This window comes from Lonchura striata, chromosome 1, assembly GCF_046129695.1.
Source record: "Lonchura striata isolate bLonStr1 chromosome 1, bLonStr1.mat, whole genome shotgun sequence".
Lineage (NCBI taxonomy): Eukaryota > Metazoa > Chordata > Aves > Passeriformes > Estrildidae > Lonchura > Lonchura striata.
The window spans coordinates 51,833,629-51,854,368 of NC_134603.1; the positions used below are offsets into that span (position 1 = coordinate 51,833,629).

The 20,740-nt window shown below is 39.3% G+C and overlaps 1 protein-coding gene across 1 annotated transcript in view; it reads left to right on the forward strand.

Annotated features, from left to right (window-relative positions):
• The window catches only part of RAB31 (RAB31, member RAS oncogene family), a 61,140-nt gene extending 40,833 nt beyond the window's left edge, over window positions 1-20,307 (forward strand). Inside the window, exons 5-7 of the mRNA XM_021527772.2 lie at window positions 390-496; window positions 4,366-4,475; window positions 16,112-20,307. Of these exons, the coding sequence (XP_021383447.1) occupies window positions 390-496; window positions 4,366-4,475; window positions 16,112-16,209 (315 nt within the window). The 3' untranslated portion in view covers window positions 16,210-20,307. The remainder of the gene's footprint in view (window positions 1-389; window positions 497-4,365; window positions 4,476-16,111) is intronic.
• Window positions 20,308-20,740: the final 433 nt, after the last annotated feature.

The following is a 20,740-nucleotide window of genomic DNA, read 5'->3' on the forward strand; positions in this document are numbered from 1 at the left end:
ATATGACAGTGATTGAGATGATAAGCCGCTGGTCAGAAGTGGAATTAGACAAATGAAGCTCACATTAGGTGAAGGAAATGAGCTATTAGACAAGATGTGGTAGTTTCTTGATCACTGGAAGTTTAATATTCAGTGCTGCAATGGAGTAGGGAGGAGGGGAAGTGGAAAAGAGGGAAGCATCCTAGTTCAAGAATTAATTTGAAGAAGCCTTATGTCCTAAATCTTGAAAAGCAAATTGCATAGATACATAAGTGATCTTCCAGTCTTGTGATCTATATAATCATTATTGCATTAATGCTGTCAAAGCTGTGCTCCTCTACTTTGAAAAATAGGCAAATATATTGGCAGAGAGTGTGCTGGTAGCTTATTTTGTTATTTCTCTGATGCAGGATTCATTTCATACTTTGAAAAAATGGGTGAAAGAACTAAAAGAACATGGTCCTGAAAACATTGTAATGGCCATCGCTGGAAACAAGTGTGATCTTTCTGATATCAGGTAATACTTCTTGTAGTTGTTTTTATTGCAGTAGCTATATTGTTTCTTCCCTTCAGGTAAAAATTTTGCTTCATTGTTATAATAGTATATAATTTTGGCCTCCTGTACCAGAATCCGTGATTCTAGCAATGCACAGCCTCAACAGCAACAGCACAACTTGAATTATGGGGGTTTTTTTGACCTCTCTTACAGTCCTTCCTCTTTATTTGTACCATCTCTGCACCGTTTATCTGCTGAATCATTGGGAATGGAAAAGGGTTCTCTTTTTTGTTTTTCCCTTCTATTCTGTTAAAAGGTGCGGAATGTAGTAAGTTACGAGCAATGTAAAGCTGGGATGGTGGGCAAAGAGGTAAAATATTAATCACAGAACTTTGAGAACTTGAGATTTGCAAGAACTGAAACTGTTTCATAATACTGGATGTAGAAAGTGTATTTTTGGGTTTTTTTGGAGCATATCCTCAAAAAAATCTTTTTTTCCCCTGTGTGAAGCAAAGAACCTCCTAGATAAAATAGGGAAGGGTTGAATCCACAGAAGAGCTGAGATGATGCTGTTTGGAGTGAGAGTGAAGCTAGAATTGCTCTTCTGCTTGTTAGCTCTATTTTGGATTTGCATTTATCCTTTCAGGAAATGGAAGCACATTCTACTTTACAGTAGTGATTCTCTTTGTCAGTCCATGACTATTACTTCTTGTTTCATCTGTGAGTTCAAACTCAGCGATCATATTTGATGCTTTCCCCTTATGACCTCATGGGCTCTCATGGTTATTCAAATGCATCCCCATGTGTTTAGTTATTGTTACTTTGGCCCAGATTCACCAGAGCTCTGGAGCTTGTGTGTAACTTCAAGTGAGTGCTGCAGTGCTTTTATTGAATCAAGGGGTTTGACGTGTATGGGTTTTGTTTTGTTCTCCCCCTTGCCACTGTCAGCCATGAACTAACACAAAGTTGCAACTCACTGCTTTCTGTAAGTACTGAGCAAGCCCTAATTCTGGGAGACTTCTGGTTTCTGCTGGGCTAAGAGTCAGGAACACAGACATATTGGCATCTCCTGCGTGATGTTATGTTATGCTGGTCAACATGGTGAAATTGAGTCCAACAAGACAAAAATTTCCAGATACAAAGGAGATACAAAGAGGAAAGGATGGTTATAAATATAAAACCAAAAGTCAGTTAGTATAAATCAGAGGTTTTGGTTGCCCAGAGAGTCACTTTAAAATACATTGCATTAATTGTTCCCAGCAGTTACCAGATTTACTCAAGTGTAATAAGTTTGGAGATGGTGATAAATGGCAAGAATTTTAAGTAAATCCATAACCATCCCTCTTCCTGCTTGCTCTTGCACCATTTGTAGATTTAAAAAAAAATCCCGCATCCCAGAAATGTTGTGAAAGTACTGGGCTTCCTCACAGAGCAAGTGTGATCTGTGATCTTCTCACTATATTATTATCAACCACTAGCTGTAGTTTACTGATTGCTGATCATCCAGTTCTTGCTCCTGTTCAGCTGGTATATCCCTTCATTGCACAAATTGTTCTGCTGTGTGAATGGTCTTCATTGTACACCATGAGCTGGTGTCTTTTAATCTTTTTGGTTTTTATGGGAGAGAATATTTTTTTTCTCCTCATAATTATGAGTGGTTGTGGCAATATTTTTTGTGCAGTTGTTCTTTCTGCATCCCCCAATCTTTTTTCTTTCTGAAGTTATCCAGTGATGTCCAACTAAAGTTATTTTGGTGGAAAAATAGACTATCTCATATGTGATACATTTTCATAGTTCTTCAGAAATCTGATTCTTTATGCAATGCATGCAGCTGTTAGCATTCTCGGTCTGCTTTATGTCTTCAGATTTACTTCAGTAAAAATGGTTTTAGGTGAAACATTTCACCAATTTATCAGATTGTTTCCGATGAGTAGAAAATACACATGCCTATAGGCACAGAGAATTTACAAGTAAGATAATGTGAGCACACAGGAGCAAGCTGCTGTTTGTATGCATTTTTGGCATCTCTCCTTGGATTTGTAGAGCTTTTGGCAGATGTTTTACTGGATATCAGAGAGCTGCTTTTAAGACCAATGTGAATAGATGCAAAAGAGGACAACTGACCTGGTCCAAGTTGGTTTGATTCTGCCATCTCTGTGAGTGTAAGAGATAATGTAAGGAGGAATTAATGTATTTCTTGTAATCATTGACCAGGATACCCTCCCTGTTTAGCAACTAAAATTTGGTTTCGAGCTGCCAAGATGTTCTTGGCAGCTCAAAACTTAGGTATCACAGTGCTTTTCCTTGATGTTACTAAGAAGCTATCAGCAATTCTTGATGCTCTGTTGAAGTAAATTTCTTCTCCACTTTGAAGGAATTTCTACAGATAGGCAAGCAATTTTATCAACTATAAATCCTCATCTTTGTTGTAGTACTGTCAACTCTTTGAACTGCTGAATGTTCAGCATACTTCTAAGATATAGGAATAAGGTGTTCTTCTGATGTACCCTGTTCTTCTGACAGGTCATTAAAAAGTACTTTAAAAGACAGCAGCTGAAACTTCAATGCTAAAATGTTGTAAGTGTCCATAATACTTTTTTTGAGCATTATAGAATTCAATATTTATAACAGCAACTAAGAAGTGTTCACTTCCCTAAAAATGTGGTTCAGCTTCTTAAAAAATTGTGTTCTCTGGAAACCCTTGGTTAAGAGAATTCAGCAGAATTTCATGCTCAAATCTTCATTCAATGCATCCATAATATTTCCTTATTCCATAATTTATCTGGACTTCTTTAAATCTTTTGACATGGTCCTTTACAACATTCTTCTCTCTAAAGTGGAAAGAGATGGATTGGATGGGTGGCCTGTTTGATGGATAAGGAGTTGGTTACTGTCCCATCTGGAGGGTGGTGGTCAATGGCTCAGAGTCCTGATGGACACCAGTGGTGTCCCTTGGGGATCCCTATTGGGACCAGTGTTATTTAATCCCTTTAGTAGTGACACAGAAGGGATTGAGTGCACCCTCAGCAGTTTGCTGCTGACACCAAGCTGAGTGATGTGTCTGACACACTCATACTGGGAGGAAATTGTATGAGGAATCTCTGGATTGGTATATTGCAGCTGTGGGGTGAAGTAGTTGGTGCAGATTCTGCTGTTGCTCAAAAATCAGGAGTAGAGGTGGTTACAGATAGCAGTGCACACATGCAGATCCAGCTCTGCCACCTGGCTCAGGGAGATACAAGGCCAGCATGGAGCTAGCTAGTTTAAAGCAGAGGTCTTGCTGAATGTTGTAAACTGCATTTGCCAGCTTTTGAGCTATGAAGTACTGGCTGCAAAATGAGGGTGTTCTGCTGGTGATTTTAAGATGGTGTCAGATGGTGAAATGGCACAGAATGGTGTCTTTCCCCAGTGAACTGGCACTCAGATTGCTGCTGCTGATGTTCTTGAAATCAGTGGCTTTCATATTTATTTCAGAATGTCTCATTTCCTTACTGCTTGCAAAGACCAAGACATATTTTTCTCTTATCATTTTCATCTACAACAGTTGTACCCTATCTTGTTTGAACATTTGGCATGTGGAGAGTGCTTTTCTTATCAACGTCAAATATAAAACACAAACAAATGTGATTTTCTTTAAATTATCTTCCTTTTCTCAAGGCATGGATTCAGCAGCAAGTCACAGAAATCCGCAGATTGATAGATTCTGTTGAAAGTTTGATATACTTTAATAGGATGATCTAATTGCCATATGAAAGAAGATAGTACTGCTTTTCTGGAGATAAAGAGCATATTAATGCTCAGGCTGTGTTTGCATTGTTTGTTGTTTTTTTTAATTAACTTTTAAAAAAAATTTTGGCTTCTTTTCTTTATAAATGGGTTTTTTTTTTCAGGGAGGTTCCTATGAAGGATGCCAAAGAATATGCAGAATCTATAGGTGCAATTGTTGTTGAAACCAGTGCAAAGAATGCTGTTAACATTGAAGAACTTTTTCAAGGAATAAGTAAGTAAATGTTCCCTTTAATTAATTTATTTTGATTGTTTAGAAGTTTTCTGAAAATAGCTGTCTGTTTCAGGTCTATAAACTACTTTCCCGAGGACATCAATAAATCCTACGAAGCCTGTGGTATGGCTGCTATTTATGCAGATGTAAACTAAGTACAATTTTGAATACACCAGAGCAAAACATGGTAGATTTAGATACAGTGTCAGCCTGTTCCTTCTAAATCTGTATATAAATCCTGGCTTGGGTCACATCTGCTGTTTTGGACCAAGCCTGCTGTAGAGGCAATACTGTTGATCTTATCATCATGTTGCTAAAAAACTTAAATGTTGATAAATGTTTCTGGAGGGCACTGGTAAGAGGAAGGTAGTCGTTGCAGTGAAGTACATTAAAAAAACCCCAAACGGATACATTTCTCTCCAGGCCTTCTAAACATGATGAGGCTGGCACTTGTCATGAGGAGAAGAAAAACTGTCTTGTTCAGCTTGCCTTCCAGAGCTTCCAGTGCTGTCACTGCTTGCAAGTGGGAAGGATCTTGCGGTCTGGAAGGGATCTCATGAGAACTTGAGTCCAACTTTCTGCCCAAGCAGACTTGGTTGTGAATTCAGGCCAGATTCCTCAGGCCATTGTCTGGCTGGGCCCCAGAGCAGAGGTTCCATAACCTCCTTGGACAGTTGTTCAAGTAGTCCTCATGGTGACATCCCCACATCAAGCCAGAGCCTATTCTCATTCAATTCACTCCCTGTCCTGGGTGCACCTCATTGTTCAGTTTCTCAGCAGCCCTTCCCATGGGCACTGATATGCAGCTTTGTGGCCCACCAAAGCCACTGTCTCTGGGCTGAGCTGGCCCTATTTCCTCTGCCTCTCCTCACAGGGCAAGTCCTCCAGCCCTCACTGTCCTGCAGCTCTTCTCTGAGTTTGTGCCAACTTGTCAACATTTTTCTTGCATTGTGGGGACCAAAGCAAGTGTGACCCAGGTGGTGTTAGACCATATCTAAGAGGGGATAACTACTTTGCCTAATGTTCTGTTTTGGCTCCTGTAGCTTGCTGCCGGCTGGCTCTGCTGCTAGAGTGTGCTGCTGTCTTGTGCTCAGATTGCTTCCCTCAGGTCCTTTCTGGGCAGAGCTGCTTCCCAGGCAGCCAGTCCTCAGCCTCTCTCATAGCCAGGAGCTCTTCCTTCCCACAAGTAGTGCTTGGCATTTGTCCTTTCTGAAGTATCTAAAGGTTCCTTTTAACCTGGATCTGCCTCCAGCCTAAGGCCATATGAAGGACAGCCCTGCCCAAGGATACTGGATGCTCCTCTGAGTTGGGTGTCATCTGAGGGCTGAATTGGGTGCCTATTTTTTCATCCTTCAGGCTCTGATAGAAGGTATTAAGTAAGGTAACTCACCTGTGGGTACACACATACCATTAACCACTGACCCTTGAGTCTGACGTTCCAGCCAGCTGCTCACACAGCTAACAGCCTGCCTATCTAGACTGTAACATCCCAACCTGGACTACCAAGATGCTGTAGGGAGAAGTATCCAAAGCCTTGCCAAAGTCAAGGTGAACAACATCCAGTGTTCTCCCAGTCATGCTGTCATAGAGGGCAACCAGGATGGCTAGACATGGTTAACACTTGATAAGCCCATGCTGACAGGTCCTGGTCACCTTCTTCACCTTCTTGTGCTCAGAAGCAGCTTCTCAGAGGATTTGCTCTGTGGTTTTCCCAGGAAACAGAGTGAGGCTAACCAGCCTGTAGACCCATGGCTTATGTCCCTGTTTGAAGACAGATACAACATTCACCTTTCTCTACAACCTTTCAAAAACAACAGGGATGATAAAGAATGGTGTTGCTCTCTGTGTATCCTCAGGCTTGTACGGGTTAAGAGTCCTTAAGAACTCCATGCTCTGACCTTCTTCCACTACTGCTGTTTCCTCCTCTCCCTGAATCCTCTTCTGGGGTGCAGAGATCTAGGAGACAGCATGTCCAGACACTCAGCCTTGTTTCCCTGAAGTTGTTTTTTTTTTTTTTTTTTTTTTTTTAATTTCACATATTTTTAATCAGCTGATGCTGTCCATCACACTTTGCCTGCGATAGGGCCTGTGGAACTGTTTGCTCTGCTTACATGGGGATGTATTTGAAATGGTTAATGAGAACCAGTATTCCTAGAATACACTACCATTCTTTTGCCTCCTTTTAAAAAAGAGGTGTGTGCCACATGGGTGTCTGGAGGAACTGGTTCTTCCCTATGATAGTTTACTTGTTTATCTGCATCTGATGGTTGTGGATGTTCTCTCAGAGGAACTCATTCTTGCTACATAATTAGATAATTAGTTTCCAACTTTGATAGGCATTGCTGCAGCTGGCAGTGCGCACTGTCCCTAATAATTAATATAATAGATGAGGAAAATCAGCTAAATTAAGTTTAGTATGAACTAGATACCCAGGCAAGTGCACTTAATTCCACAGGCAATTACTTCTATATATAGAAATATTTGGTTTCAGTGGATCTACTTGTGACCTTTTTCAGACACTCAGCAGAGAGAAAGGAGAGAGTTGGTAGAGTATGTTTATAGAAATATAGTGGAAAACAAGTGACAAATGCTTGATTAGCAGTAGAATTAATTAATGTGATTGTGACTAGACAGAGATCATTGATAAGTAACTTTCTGATGTTTTACACCACTTCAGTCTTAGTGCAATTTCCAAAAAAGCCTGTCTCTGCCCAAGTTGCATAGCAACATTTCTGCCTTTTCAGTGTATGAAATCCTCCTGTGGCAATGTCTCCTACTCTGTTGGCTAATTTTGTTTGTGTGATGCCCTAAAAGTCACTCTGCAGCTTTAGTTTTGCTTTCATGCTGCCTGAGAGCTCCTGCCCTTCTCCCTGTGTTGCTCATGAAGGGCATGGTGCAGCTCCCTGGCCTCTGAACAAGGAAGCAGCAATTTCTGTTTACCTTGGACTGTATGTGTTATCTATTTTATAGTATAGATTTGGAAGGATATTCCACCATGTGTGGAGAATTTCTCTGTTAATTGATAGCCCAAGCAAAAAGCCCTCTTGAAATTGATAGCCCAAGCAAAAAGAGCAGACTTTATTTTATTTTAGCTAAAAAATTTACCTCCTATGGTTTTCATTTCCCAGGGGCATTTTAACATAAAATTTTTTCCTTCCTGCGATGTCTAACAATTGTCTCTTTCCAGGGACAATGTTGTGAATGGAGTGAAATAGTATGATGGAAAAAATGTACTCACAATGATAGCATAAAGAAAAAAAAGGGGAACTGGTATGTTTTGCTGACAGCCAGATAAATCTTGGAAAATTTACAGAGATTGTAGAAGGATTGCTTATTTCTAAGGTTATTATGTTACACTGTGCTTATAAGATTTTTTTAAAGTAAATTTCTCTCACAGTTTGAGGATTTGGCTGCTTAGAGTGATATCTTCATAGCACAGTCTCAGCACAAATCTATCATCCTTAATTTATCTCAAGAAAATACAAGATGTGAAAGACTAGAATCAGTAAAAGTTTCTGATTTTTTTGAAGATCGTCAAATTTGGCAGAAGAGGTACTCTGCAGTCACTGTACTTGGCCAAATAAGGGTGAGGAGGTGCAGACTGAGCATGAGAGTCAGCAAAGTCAGTGTTCTCTGAGCTGAGGAGTTTGCATTGAGCTGGGTAATGCATGGGTCTGCAGCTCCTGGGTTCTGTTGTGCCCATGGGATTTCAAGTGGTAAGCCACTACACTTACCCTGGGTTTGTTCAGCAGTGCCTGGCTGAAGGCTTGCTCTGATTGTGAAATATCACGTGACTCATTTATGTCTCTGTAAACATGAAATGAGTATTTTTAATACAGTTATATATTCCTCACTTGAGCTAAATTTTTCACAATGTCTTTCTTTAAAGGTTTCTGACATAAAAAGGGCTTAACAGTTCAGTGTTTCTTTAATTTGTTCCAGTAGTTCTTTTTTAATAGCTGAGTTTCTATAGGAACAAATGTTATTAACTTTTTATTCCCAGCCTTAAAGGAATCATAGGCACAGTGGCTCCTTGTCTCTGGTTTTTTGGCAGCAGCAAAAATGCCAGGAATGTATTATACAATAGCAGTACAGTAAGGTTGTGCCTGTGCAGGGAGTCATACCAGTTCTGCATTGCCCTTCTTATTTGTGGGACTTTATCCCACTGACCTTTGCTTGTGCCTGGCTGGTTTTCAAAGACTAAACAACACTACCCTATATGTACTATCATTTAGTGGCAATCATACCCTTGCAATTCTCAGACACCTGCTCATTTACCACATCAAATAAGCCTTAGTTACCTTATCCAAATCTGGTGCACGCCCAGCTGTTTCTCTGCAGCCTGTGTGTGCTGCAGGCTACCTCAGCGTGAAGGTGCCCCAGATCTGAAAGAGCAGGTTACGTAAAAGCCGCCCCGGTGCGCGGCGCGGCCCGGGCTGCGGCTCCCCAGGCAATACCCGCTTCCCTCAGCGGCTCCAGAGGGGAGCGGGCGGTGGGACAAGCAAGCTGCTGAAGAATATCTAGCTGAGTGAAACATGGAATAAACTTGGGCTTAGACAAAACAAGCATTATAGCCGTGGGTTATTTTCTTTGAAGTCTGGCAAGTTGTAATAGAATGGTTTGGGTTGGAAGGGACCTTAAAGTTCCACCTAGTTCAATTCCCCCACCACAAGCAAGGATGCCACCTAGTAGACCAGGTTGCTCAAGGCTCCATCTGACAAAGGTTGGAGATCAGTGTGCTACCAAAGGGGGCAAGGTTGAATCATTTCAGCATCCTCTGTTGAGGGTGAGAAGGAAGTGGGAAGAACATTATTAGAACACTCTATGGAGACTGTGCAAAGAGTGGTTAGCACGCTCACTCTTACTGATGCTCGTACTATGAGGAGAGACAGGCTGATGTCTAAAATCCAGATAAGAACATTCTTCCTAGATGAGGCTTCCTAATTAGAGCAGTTTCTGTCTTGGGATTCAACCTTTCATGTGGTAAATGCTCAGTTATAAATGTATGAAGCTATTGATTTTCTGATGCCTTGCCAGCAGCTCATATACTGAATATTTAATATAACCCAAATACTTGTTTCCTAGAAATACTGGGAGATTAAAAAAAACAAATAAAACTCAATCTCTAGAGTTTACAGTTTAACCAGTTGTATGCTGGACGAACTAAAGAGGAAGGTATGAAATACCTGTGGAATGGGTAAGGAATACTTTTGAGCAGACATTGAGTGTTTACACTGACTCAGATAGACTTGGGTGGAATTGCAGATGGACAGTCTTCAAGCTTTGTGAGTGATGAGTGTGGTGGTTTTCATCCTTTTATCTGCTGATTTGCAGATATCTGTGAAGTACTTTGAAGAGGTCTGTGAAAGATATTTTAAGAAAAGAAAGTACATTTAGGTTACCAAGAAATTTGACATATGCCAATTTTTAAGGTAGTCCAAACTCATAATTAAATTTTTGTACAAGGTATGAGAGGATGGAAGAATATTGTCCAAACTTACATTTGAGATTATATTATTTACAGTTTGTTCCCTGTGTTTCAGGATTAGCTCTCCTTTTGCTTTCAGACTTCAATGAATGCAGCAAAACCTTATGACCTTTGGACTATTCCTAAAGTTAAGCATGTGAGGTACTGGATTCCTCTCCAAGGAGGGCACTTCAACTTAAACCAGTAGTAAATAAACTGACATAGCCCAAAGTTAATTACAGCAGGACCTTGAATCAAGGTTGCCTGTCTTAGTAATTAAGTAATTAGGAATACTGTTGTTTACTTTGATACATGCAAGATTTACATATTTGTTTGTTTTTTTCCTGAGGATTTTAATTCAATGAGCAAAACATAATTGTATTGCTTCTTCCTCTAGCAAGAACTTATGTCAGCAATCTATACTTTTGCTTTAGATCAAACCAAACCAAAGGCTTTATTTACTTGCATGGAGATGCTGTTAGCTGTGCTATCAGTATTAAAATAATTGCCACTTAACTGTGTTTACTTATGCAATAGATTTTATTGTAAAATTTATAGTGTTCCCTTGTATGAAAAATTACAACGTGAGTAAACAGTCATCTCTGTCAATTGGGGAAATCTTAACATCAGTATAAATGTGAGGGAGGGGAGGAAATAACTAGAGGCAGACTAGTGAGCCAAGTTTTTATAATCATTGTGAGAAACTTCTGAAATACCACTGAAATAGATTTCAGGGGATGGAAGAATTTGGGGAGATATGGAGTGGGACTGTTTTAAGTCCTACAGGTGCAGAAAACTGTCAAAACTGTTGGATCAGAAGTGCTTGTTTTGCTCTGCCATGTCTTCACAGGTGGCTATTCTTTAATAATGAGGTTTGCAAGGGCTCACCTTGCTGTGATACAGCTGGCAATTTGGGGTTCTGGGCATTGTGTAGCTGTTGTACCACTGCTTGAAGAAGTTAACCCTTTCTCAAGTGAGCCATTAGAAAAGCTCACCTGGGTTCTGGTAGGTGTCAGGCTACTGCTCTAGGACAGAGTGAAATAGATTTCACCTTCCTCCAGCTCCCTAAAAATTATGTTGTACATGGTTTTATGGAAGATGGAAAGAAAGGCAGAGAAAGCTACTGCACAGGACTCTGATTGCTTCTTGTCCTTAGTGTAATTCTTGTTTGTTAGATAGCAGGACTCTGCTTCTTGAATGATCTGAAGTTGTGTCTGGGGAGGTTTAGGTTGGCTATTAGGATAAGGTTCTTCACCCAGAGAGTGCTTGGGCATTGGAATAGGCTCCCCAGAGAGGTGGTCACAGCACCAGCCTGACAGAATTCAAGAAGCATTTGGACAATGCTGTCAGGCACATGGTGTGACTCTTGAGGTATCCTGTCTAGGGTGCTAGGGGTTGGACTTGCTAATTCTTGTGGGTCCCTTCCACCTCAGCATATCCTGTGATTCTGAGTCCTTGGGACTTATCATCTGGATGTGCCAAGCTCAGGTTGATCACAACACATCTGTTTCCACAGTAAATGAGTCACTTGTTTGATGCATTGCTGTGTTTGTCCCTCTGTCATCATGGTAACGGTTGCAGGTTATTTACTGAGCCTTATGCTCAGATTCAGGGCTGATCCTAACCTTTCCTTTCATGCAGTCTTTTACAGGTCAATGGTGAAACTAGTTTCATGTTTAAAAACCTAAAGAAGAGCAAAAAGCTTAGCTCCAAGCCTGATTTTTTTCTGAGCTAGTGAATGTCACAGCTTCCAACTGGAGCATCACATTCAAAAAGGAATAGAGAAGCTTTTATTAATTTGATGATGCCTCCTGCTTCCAGCTGCGGCAGAGCAATTCCTGTCCATCTTTCTTCAAGTTCTGTTCGCTGAGCTGTTACCCAGTCCCTGTTGTCTCTTGCTTCTCTGCTCCACTTTTCATTTTTCTTCATTCCCATTTTGTTTATCTCTTGTTCCACCCTCCCATTTCCCAATCTCTTTGCCTCTGGCACTCTTAGAACAGCAACGCCCACAGTGCTGATTAATCTCTTAACAAACCTCAGATTCAGTAGCAGGAGTTGGAACTCTACCAGGCTTTGGAGAAGACTCTGACCTTAATCTTGGACTGCCTCAGCCCAGAACTTAAACATGCCAGAAAGGAGGAGATGCAATTATTTTAATGCTTTTAATCTGTTATTCTGGATGATTCACTTCAGAACTGTGACAATTTCTGTAACCCTACATTTGAGCAGTCTCTTGTGACACTTCTTATTTTACACGCTGGAAATGAGAGAATGGAGGACACCAGGACCTCTTCAGGAATGCACAGACGTGGATGGTTACAAACAGTTTTGTTGCACAAAATCTGTGAAACGTGGTCTGAACCTTAGTGAAATGAAATCAAAATATATAATCTTATATTTAATAATAGTGCAAAATCAAATTTTAAATTGCAGTCAGCAACTTACTCTGTAGGAATATCAGCAATAGGAACAATATGGAACTTCCATATCATCTCAGTAATATTTTATCCCCAAGTTCCTTGTTTCACCAGTTCAGCTGGAGAATTCTTAGATAAATGTGCATGCATACTCTGTGAATAACTACTTCTGGAATCCTAAAACACAGTCCTGGTGATCTTTGGCATGCTGGCAAGTTGTGTCCTGCTCTTCAAAACAGGGCGAAGACTATTTGTGGTCTAGTTTGTCATCTTAAGTTAAGCAAGAGATGAGAACAGGTTGTCATGATAGGGTGTGGATGCCCCATCCCTGGAGGTGTTCAAGGCCAGGCTGAATGGGACCCTGAGCATTCTGATCTAGTGAGTGACATCCCTGCCCATGCCACGAGGGTTAGAACCTCCCCTGAGGGTCCTTCCAACCCAAGCCATTCTATTATTCTGGGAGTTCAATCTCTGATGGTGCTTTTAAGCTGACTACATCTTCACCAAGCAGTCTTCAGTTTGAAGAGAAATTGCCTTAATGTTTTTATTTCTTCAGCATGAGAATTGCAGGGCTGGATGTCAGAGCACTGCTGCTTATTTCTGACATAAACTGCATGAAAGAAATAACCTACAGCATTTTTAATTTATGGTATTCAATACTGGGATATTTTTATTACTTTGGAACAGAGACTATGGATGCCAGTGAGATGCAAATTTTAAATTAGTATATACTTTCCAAAATTAATTCAGTTTGTGACCTCTGTTGATCCTGACTCAGTGCCAGCTATATTTGAGTTGGTGTCAGCAATATTGGTGCCATATTTATCAGGAGCTGAATGACAAGATGAGATGATCACAGTGCTTTTAGGTGGCGATAGTGATTGAGCTGGGTTAGAAGCAGGAAGTGTAGATGCAGGATCAGCATTTTACTCATCCTTGGTGTTCTGCTGCTGCTGCTTAGGCCTTTCTCTGTTACAGTGCCTGCTGTCAGGGAGGCCTAGGGAAAGACAGTAAGTCAGACAAATTTCTGACTGATTTTTTTTTTGTTCACTTTCCCTGATGCCTGATGAAAATCACTGTATTATTTGCATTCAGCTGGTTCACTAGTGTTTGACTGAGTTTTATGCTCCAAGATATTTATTCCTGTCATGGTAAAAGCTGCTTGGGCAGGGATGGATTGTTACTAAAATGGAAATGTTTTAACTTCATGGTTTAATAATTCTGGTAATAATTCTGGTAAGAAGTAATAAGTGAGGGAAGAATCACCTGCTGAAAAAATACTCTCAGACTCAAATAAAGTAAAAGTTTAGACCATTTAAACATTTATTTCCTTACATTGAGTTCAAGGAGGGGGTAGTGGTATCAAAACAGCAGAAAACATGGCTAGTTCCTGACAAACAGTACTTAAGTTCAAGAATAACTGACCAGCAAATAGGTCTAGAGATTTTTTGGTTTTATTATTTATAGTTGTTATCTGTATGGGTTTTATTGTTTTGAGAAATTACTTAAATCTGGGTGATTCTTAGCAACATATATTGTGTCCTGGTCTGAACTGGACAAACAGCTCCCTGACCTTGAAGCCTGCAAGATTTATGCTCTAAAGATAAGTTTGCCTTCTTTTTGGCATACACACCAGGAGTACTGTAGACTTGAAACTCATAAGAAGTATGAAAAGTTGAATGAAAAACATATAGAGTTAATGTCTTTGTTTAATGTAGAGTTCTAAAATGAAAGTTAGGCTAGTTTGCACATTAAAGCTCTCCTCTTCCAAAGTTACCGTTAGAAGGACCAAATGTTTAGAGGTGTTTGCTTAATGGCAAATTATTTTTGGAAGCCATGTCTGTAGATTCCATTTTTTTTAGCTACATCGTACTCTCTCTGGGACAGATTCACAGTTTTATTTTGCTGGGACTGCGTTGAAATCCCTTTGGAAGTGTTAGGTACCTTATGCAGAAGTTCCCTGCAGGTCTCTATGACGACAGTGTTGCCTTCTTTGAAAGCCTCTCACGGATAACCATGTTCTTCATAGTCTCTAGAGTTTAAGAATTAGTGGATTCTCTTTGTCTCCAAACAAAGCCAACAGAACTAATGCATGTAACAGCTGGGTCTATAACCACCTATTCTGCTTTTTATTTTACTTTACAAACATGAAGTCTGAACAGAATGTTAAGCAGGATGTGAAGCTGATATTTTAGTGACCCAAACAGAGTTCAGAATTTTAATGTCACTGCTTATACATGCTTTGGCCCTCAAGATACACATTTTTCACTCTGTTGGATCAGATACAGTATCTTTACCTTAGTAATGTGAGGATGTTTCTTTCTCATTCGGTTGTACAAATACACAAGATTATCTGCTTTAAAAGTCACTTTTCTTGTACAGCATACCTGTGCAGAGCTAACTGAATAAGAGAAAATTTGAATCTTGGCTAAAAGTAATTTAAGGACAAGTTTTACAAATCAAATTTTGCTGTTTGATTTCATTGGGATTGGATTTTACCTGTATGCTTTTAACTCGCCCACACACAACTACTCCCCCAAATAATTTGTAGGACTCAGGCTTCAACATAGGTACATAATTCATAGGACATTTGGTAAGAGAGAGCTGTGAATAACTGAAGCAAAGGATGGGGAAATCTAATCTGTAAAATCCACCTGGATTATGATGAACTGTTCACAGAAACTCTGTGTTCTCTGAAAGTGGTATATAAGAAACAAATGTTAAATATTTTAACTCATGTTATTTAACATGGGTAACGTTAAATCCAGGAATAATTCATAAAAATTCAGCTTCAGAAAAAAACAATTTAGGAAATCCACAAAGTGATGGGAAAGTACATTACCATGACTGTAAAATCTCAAGGTACTTATGGAAAGCTTACACAAGGGTTTAATGCAAAAGCCACTGCACACTAGAGAGAGAGAGAGAGAGAGAGAGAGACAGGATGGATTGGACCTGGGAGAATTTTTTTTCTATTTATTATTCTTATTATTAAGCACATTTTATGTTGTCCACTAGTAGGAAGCTAGCTAGACAAAAGATACAGCAGTACTAAAAGAGGACACAGGAGAGTGAGTTGGAGCAGTGCCCTTCTGCCCCAGGAGAGATCTCTGGCTCTCCTGTAATGGCTGAAATTCTTTCAAACACTCTAAATAATTACTCCATAAGATGATTAAAAAATCAGGAGAGTTTGCAGGGGAAGGGGTGATGGTGATGTTAAGTAATCAAAGCTGTCAACTGCAAAGACGTGGGCACGCCTAAAAAAGAGGAAGGGATTTAATGGAAAGAACAGATCTGTTTTTCTTTGTCAGTTGTAGGCACCATGTTTAGTTACAGTATTTTGTAAAACTCCAGTGTGCTAGGACTAAATGTCATGCAGGATTAGGACAGGCACAATCTCTTTAAACTTGCACCATTCACATTTCGGTGGATCTCGGAGGAAGATGAGAATTTTCTGTTTCTAAATTGTAAGGAGCTCTGTAAAATTACTTTTTTTTTTTAATTCATGGATAATATAATTTCAGTGTACTTCATGTCTTCCCAATAGCTATATTTCATATATTTTTAAAATGTGAAAGTCATTTTTCATGAATAAGATACAAGGGAGAATATTCAAGGTATGGTTGCTTTCTTATAAAGTTTCACAGATGTAATTCTTATGCAAGCTAAATTCTTCTGTTACCTGCATGTAACAGTGTTGTTGTTCTTCTTACATTAGGAAAATTGAATTCTTGTCTCCTCATGTGTTTCAGGTCAGCAAATTCCACCCTTAGATCCTCATGAAATCAGTAACAATGGAGCAATCAAACTTGGAAGGCAGACTTCACAGACGGGTAGGCGGTGCTGCTGACCCAACTTGATCTTTTTAGATTTACTTGAAAAACAGCACCATTTTCTTTTTTTTTTCACTGAGAAAGGACTTCGTGATCTCAGTGACGTGGCTCCTTATCTTGAAAGCAGTAATTTCAATACTTCCCATGAGCAATAACGCAAGGACCAGAAGCAGAAGGCTTTACTTCAAAGGGATTTTGCAAAACCCAGTTGGAAAATCCTCTCTAATATCCTGTCAAAATTACAATGTCAAAGTACTCCGATTCTCTGTTTAAACCAGTGACTGTTGTTTTGATTTTTTAAAATAAAAAGATCAGTTTATATATAAAATTTAGGTTTGCTGCAAAAACTTATCTTCTTACATTTGCAAAGTGGACTTGGCATGTTTTTAGAGTTTTCTCTGCAATAACAGGGTGAAAAAAATCCCCATAATACCTGAATTTTGGTTTACAGATTCTCTGCCATCTTTTTAGCTGGACTCTGCTTCACAGTTTTTCTAAATCTGCAGCTTCATCTCCTGCTTTCAGTAAACATCAGCAAGAAGTGGACTGAATTTGCTAACTGAAGAAGAAAATGGATCCAAAGGATGAGTGAATGCAGTTTTTATGGACTGGAAGTCAAAATCTGTGTCAGGAAGTGCTGTGTATGTGGAAGAAGGAGTAGTCATGAAGGAAACTTCTGGACCCCATACAGTTCCAGTGTGCTCCAGAAAGAAGTGAAAATGCAGCCACTATGTAGACTGGAATGCTTCCCTGTGCAGGGTGTAGGTTTCAATAATTGCTGAAAATGTAAAAAGAGCATAAATACAAGCTTAATCTGCACTGCTTACCAGGGTTCCTCCAGATCTGTGTTCAAAGTTGCATATTCCTTGGTTTCTAAAATAGTGCCACAGTGCCCCACTCCTCATGGTCTCACTGCTGTGAATTCTTCTTAGAGTTCAAAGAACAGTGTTTCTGAACAAAAACTGCACAAGAGAGCACAATATTATTTGGGGTTAGAGGCTGGAATCCAAAAAAACAAATGTGAATGTTTGCTTACAGGTGTAATTCTCTGAATTTGTGGAGTAGTCTTCTCAATTGTGTGGGGATGCAGTGTGGAAGGCACATTATGTGATATCTTTGAAGCGTGATGCACTTGTAAATGCAGTGGAGGAAAGAATTCCTACAGGGGATTATGAAGTAGAAATAATGTAAAACCGTATGTGTTTTCGACTTCTGTCTCTCATGAATGTGTATGACTGAGATGATAAAATCCAAATTTATCTTCTTCATCAATTTCATTGGAAGTGGGAATTAGAGTAACAAATGCTGTATTCAAAAACAGAGCCCAGCCTGAATTCCACAACATTAATTTGTTCTCTTATGAGGAAAATTATTGCCACTGCACATTTTCAGGAGGGCTTATGAAAAGCAAACAAAGGGGAAAAATAACTTTCCACAATAAATCATGAGCAGGCAGCCTAGAGCGTCGTTTCCGTGTTGTACATAGAAAAGCAGACCTTGTTGGCTGGTTGTGAGATTGCTTAGATAAATGTCACTAATTGTTAGGACTTGAAACAGGGCCAGATAAAATCAACAGGAACATTTTGTCTCCAGAGAGTTTGGAGTAGCATAGGTGGGAAACATCCCTCTTCATTTTATCTAAGAACCTACACTGCTTTGTTTTTTCACATACAAGTAGTTTCTCCTATATTTTGGCCTCATTTGAAAACACTCATTTTAGAAAATATGGCCTTGGATATTTTAGCTAAACTTTCAGTTTTCAGCTGTGCTGATGTATGATCCATGTCTCTGACTCATTGCAGCAACTATTTTACTGATAATCTAGGGTTATTTAAGTGAAAATTCAGTAATCATCATTGTTGATAGTTTGGGAGGGAGACCAGCTCCTTTAGGGAACATTTAATTCCATCCCAGTACAAGCAAGTCTGCCAGGGATGCCTGGCTCTTGGCTCGGGAGGAAAAAGCTTAACGTGGCCTGCAGTGCTAAGGAAATACCAGACTTACCAACGTCACAGGTTCTTACATTTTATGGGGTCTGCGACCCAATGCTGGAAGAGATCTGATTCCTCCTATGTAAAACCCAGTAAGAGGCTAGACCAGTTACCCAGAAAACAAGATGAGATTGAACCCATGTTTTTAGAGATGTCATAAACTTTAGTTCAACGTATAGCAGTTATCCATAATTGATTTTTAAGCTTTTGTAAATAATTGTTACATATTTTTTTTACCATGGCATCTCAAAACTTATTAAATCCTAACTGAGATGTATGAAAGCTCTGTAAGACAATTTTGTGAGTACCTTGTATACTCTAATTTATGTTAGAACAGGCAATTGAGGCTGATCTTTATGGGATGTTGTCCTGAACAACCAGCTCTCACAGCTGGCTTTGAGCAGTATGTGAATCAAAACAGGTTTGTGAGTTATATGTTGAAGTAGTTTTAAATTGGAAGGTTTTACAATGGATCTCTGACAGATTTAGAAATTAGAATGGTAACTGAATAGGTTTTTCTTTTGCTGGGTAAATCTAAATCACTTTATTCTGATTTTAGTCAAGAAAAATATTTAAATTAATAAGGAATCAGATTGTATAAGTTCTTGAGATTTGGGTTACTGGAAGCTTCATTAGGGAAGTCTGGAGCCACAAGAAAAATAACAGGCCAATGTGCTGTGCAGAGCATCTCACATTTTCTCTGAATACAGAACTCACTTTTGACAATATTATTGCCTCTCTGTTTTTTGTCAAAGCCAAGGTGTAGCCTCCTCAAATGGGGTAATTTTTTGTTTAAAAATAGTGATTTTAAAATGTAAAAGTAATGATTTCTGCTTCAATTGGTTGCCTGTGCTTCTTGGAAGGTACCACCACCCTTCATAAACAGCCAGAAAAATGACAGAAAACCCCCCAGTCTCAGAGTTGAAAGTTTTAGCAGCAGCTGGAGTTTCTCTTAGTAGTTAATGGCTAGTGAAAAGCTAGATTACTGTACTGGAGCACCTGACTTGTGTAATTGATCTTCTCTAATAATGATAATAATAATATCAATGTTGCAGTCCTTGGTTAGCCAGCTGGTGCTGGATTTGTCCAAGACTGATTTTCTCAAGAGAGCTGGCAGCAGGACTGAGGCACAGGCCGTAGTGCCAAGGATATTTGGTGGAGTTTGTTTGCACTGTGACTCAGGACTGTGACTGTCCAGTTGAGGGTGACTTGCTTTTCTGGCTTGTCATGAACAAGTTTTAAAAAAATTATGAAGGAACTAGTTTTTGTATATGCTCTGCATATATGTGTGTATATAAAGTACAGTTTTATGTTGTTCTGCTGACATGTAGTGTTTTCTCGCTATGTCTGATTCTCATATACTACACATTTTATTCTGTAAGTACATTTTTCTGTTAATGATCATTTCACCTTTGTGAACGTAAAGTTGTGGATCAAAGGTAGCAAGTAGATGTGCATAGGTACAATTTTTGACTTGCCATTCTTGTGCATGAAAATGGCATATTGCAGAAAATGTTTGTCTTGCAGGCTGAGAAATCTAAAAATGGCCATTATTATTCAGGAATTGGAACTTAGAGGTAATAAAGTGACACTCAAAAAGCTTACTGTTTTTGCTTACAGTACAACATGTCTATCCAAAGTGCTGCAATGTAATATGAGTCTGTATCAATACCTATAAAACTTATTTGTCATCCCATGTCTTCACTAATCCTTCATGGCACATGGGAATAAGCGTGACTAGATAGGTTACATATGTAAGCATTCTGGCTGTCATCAGATTGTTTGACTACAGTGATATATTTTACTAACCTACCCTTAATTATTTAAACCAGTCAGTGATATATTTCCAGTTTAAAATCACCTAGTAGGTACTCTTCCTCTGTTTTGTTTATATAAGGGCTTTGATTGGGCTGGACCCACTCGCTTCATGTATGGGATGCTGCAATCTGTTAATACTTTCCCTTCTGTTTTATGTATTAATTGTATCATACCTAATAATATTTTTCCCCCTAAAATGTAGTTTTTGTGTTTTATTTAACCTACAGTGATTAATGCTAATAAATGTTCTACATGCGTCTGAACTGGGGCTATCTCTGGTTTCAATAAAGCAGAACAAAATAGCCATTTTGCATGTCCTTTGCTCTTGAAAAGGGCTGTCTGCAGTCTGTGGATTACTTGCCTGGGATTTAAATGCTGCTTGAAACGTGTGTGGCTGGCCTTTTATCAGAAAGTGAATGCATTCCTGGGGAATCCTGCAGTCCAGACAAACTCCCAAAAACCAGAAAAAGAAGATCTGAAAAATCCTTTTGTTGAATTATTTGATTTCTCCATTAGAAGAGAGGGACCTGAATGGCCAGCATCTGTTTAGAAATTTAGAATAGTAGCTGTCAGTAGAAAGTGAGCTTCCAGTTACCACTTGCTTTGAATAGTAGCGATGACTAGTATGGCTCATAAGACACTTTGTCTTTTGTATGTTTTTATTTTGGTGTACATTTATTTTTTCACCCTACTTTATGTCCCTCCCTCAGACTTGTGTCTAGGAGTTAAGAATTAACAC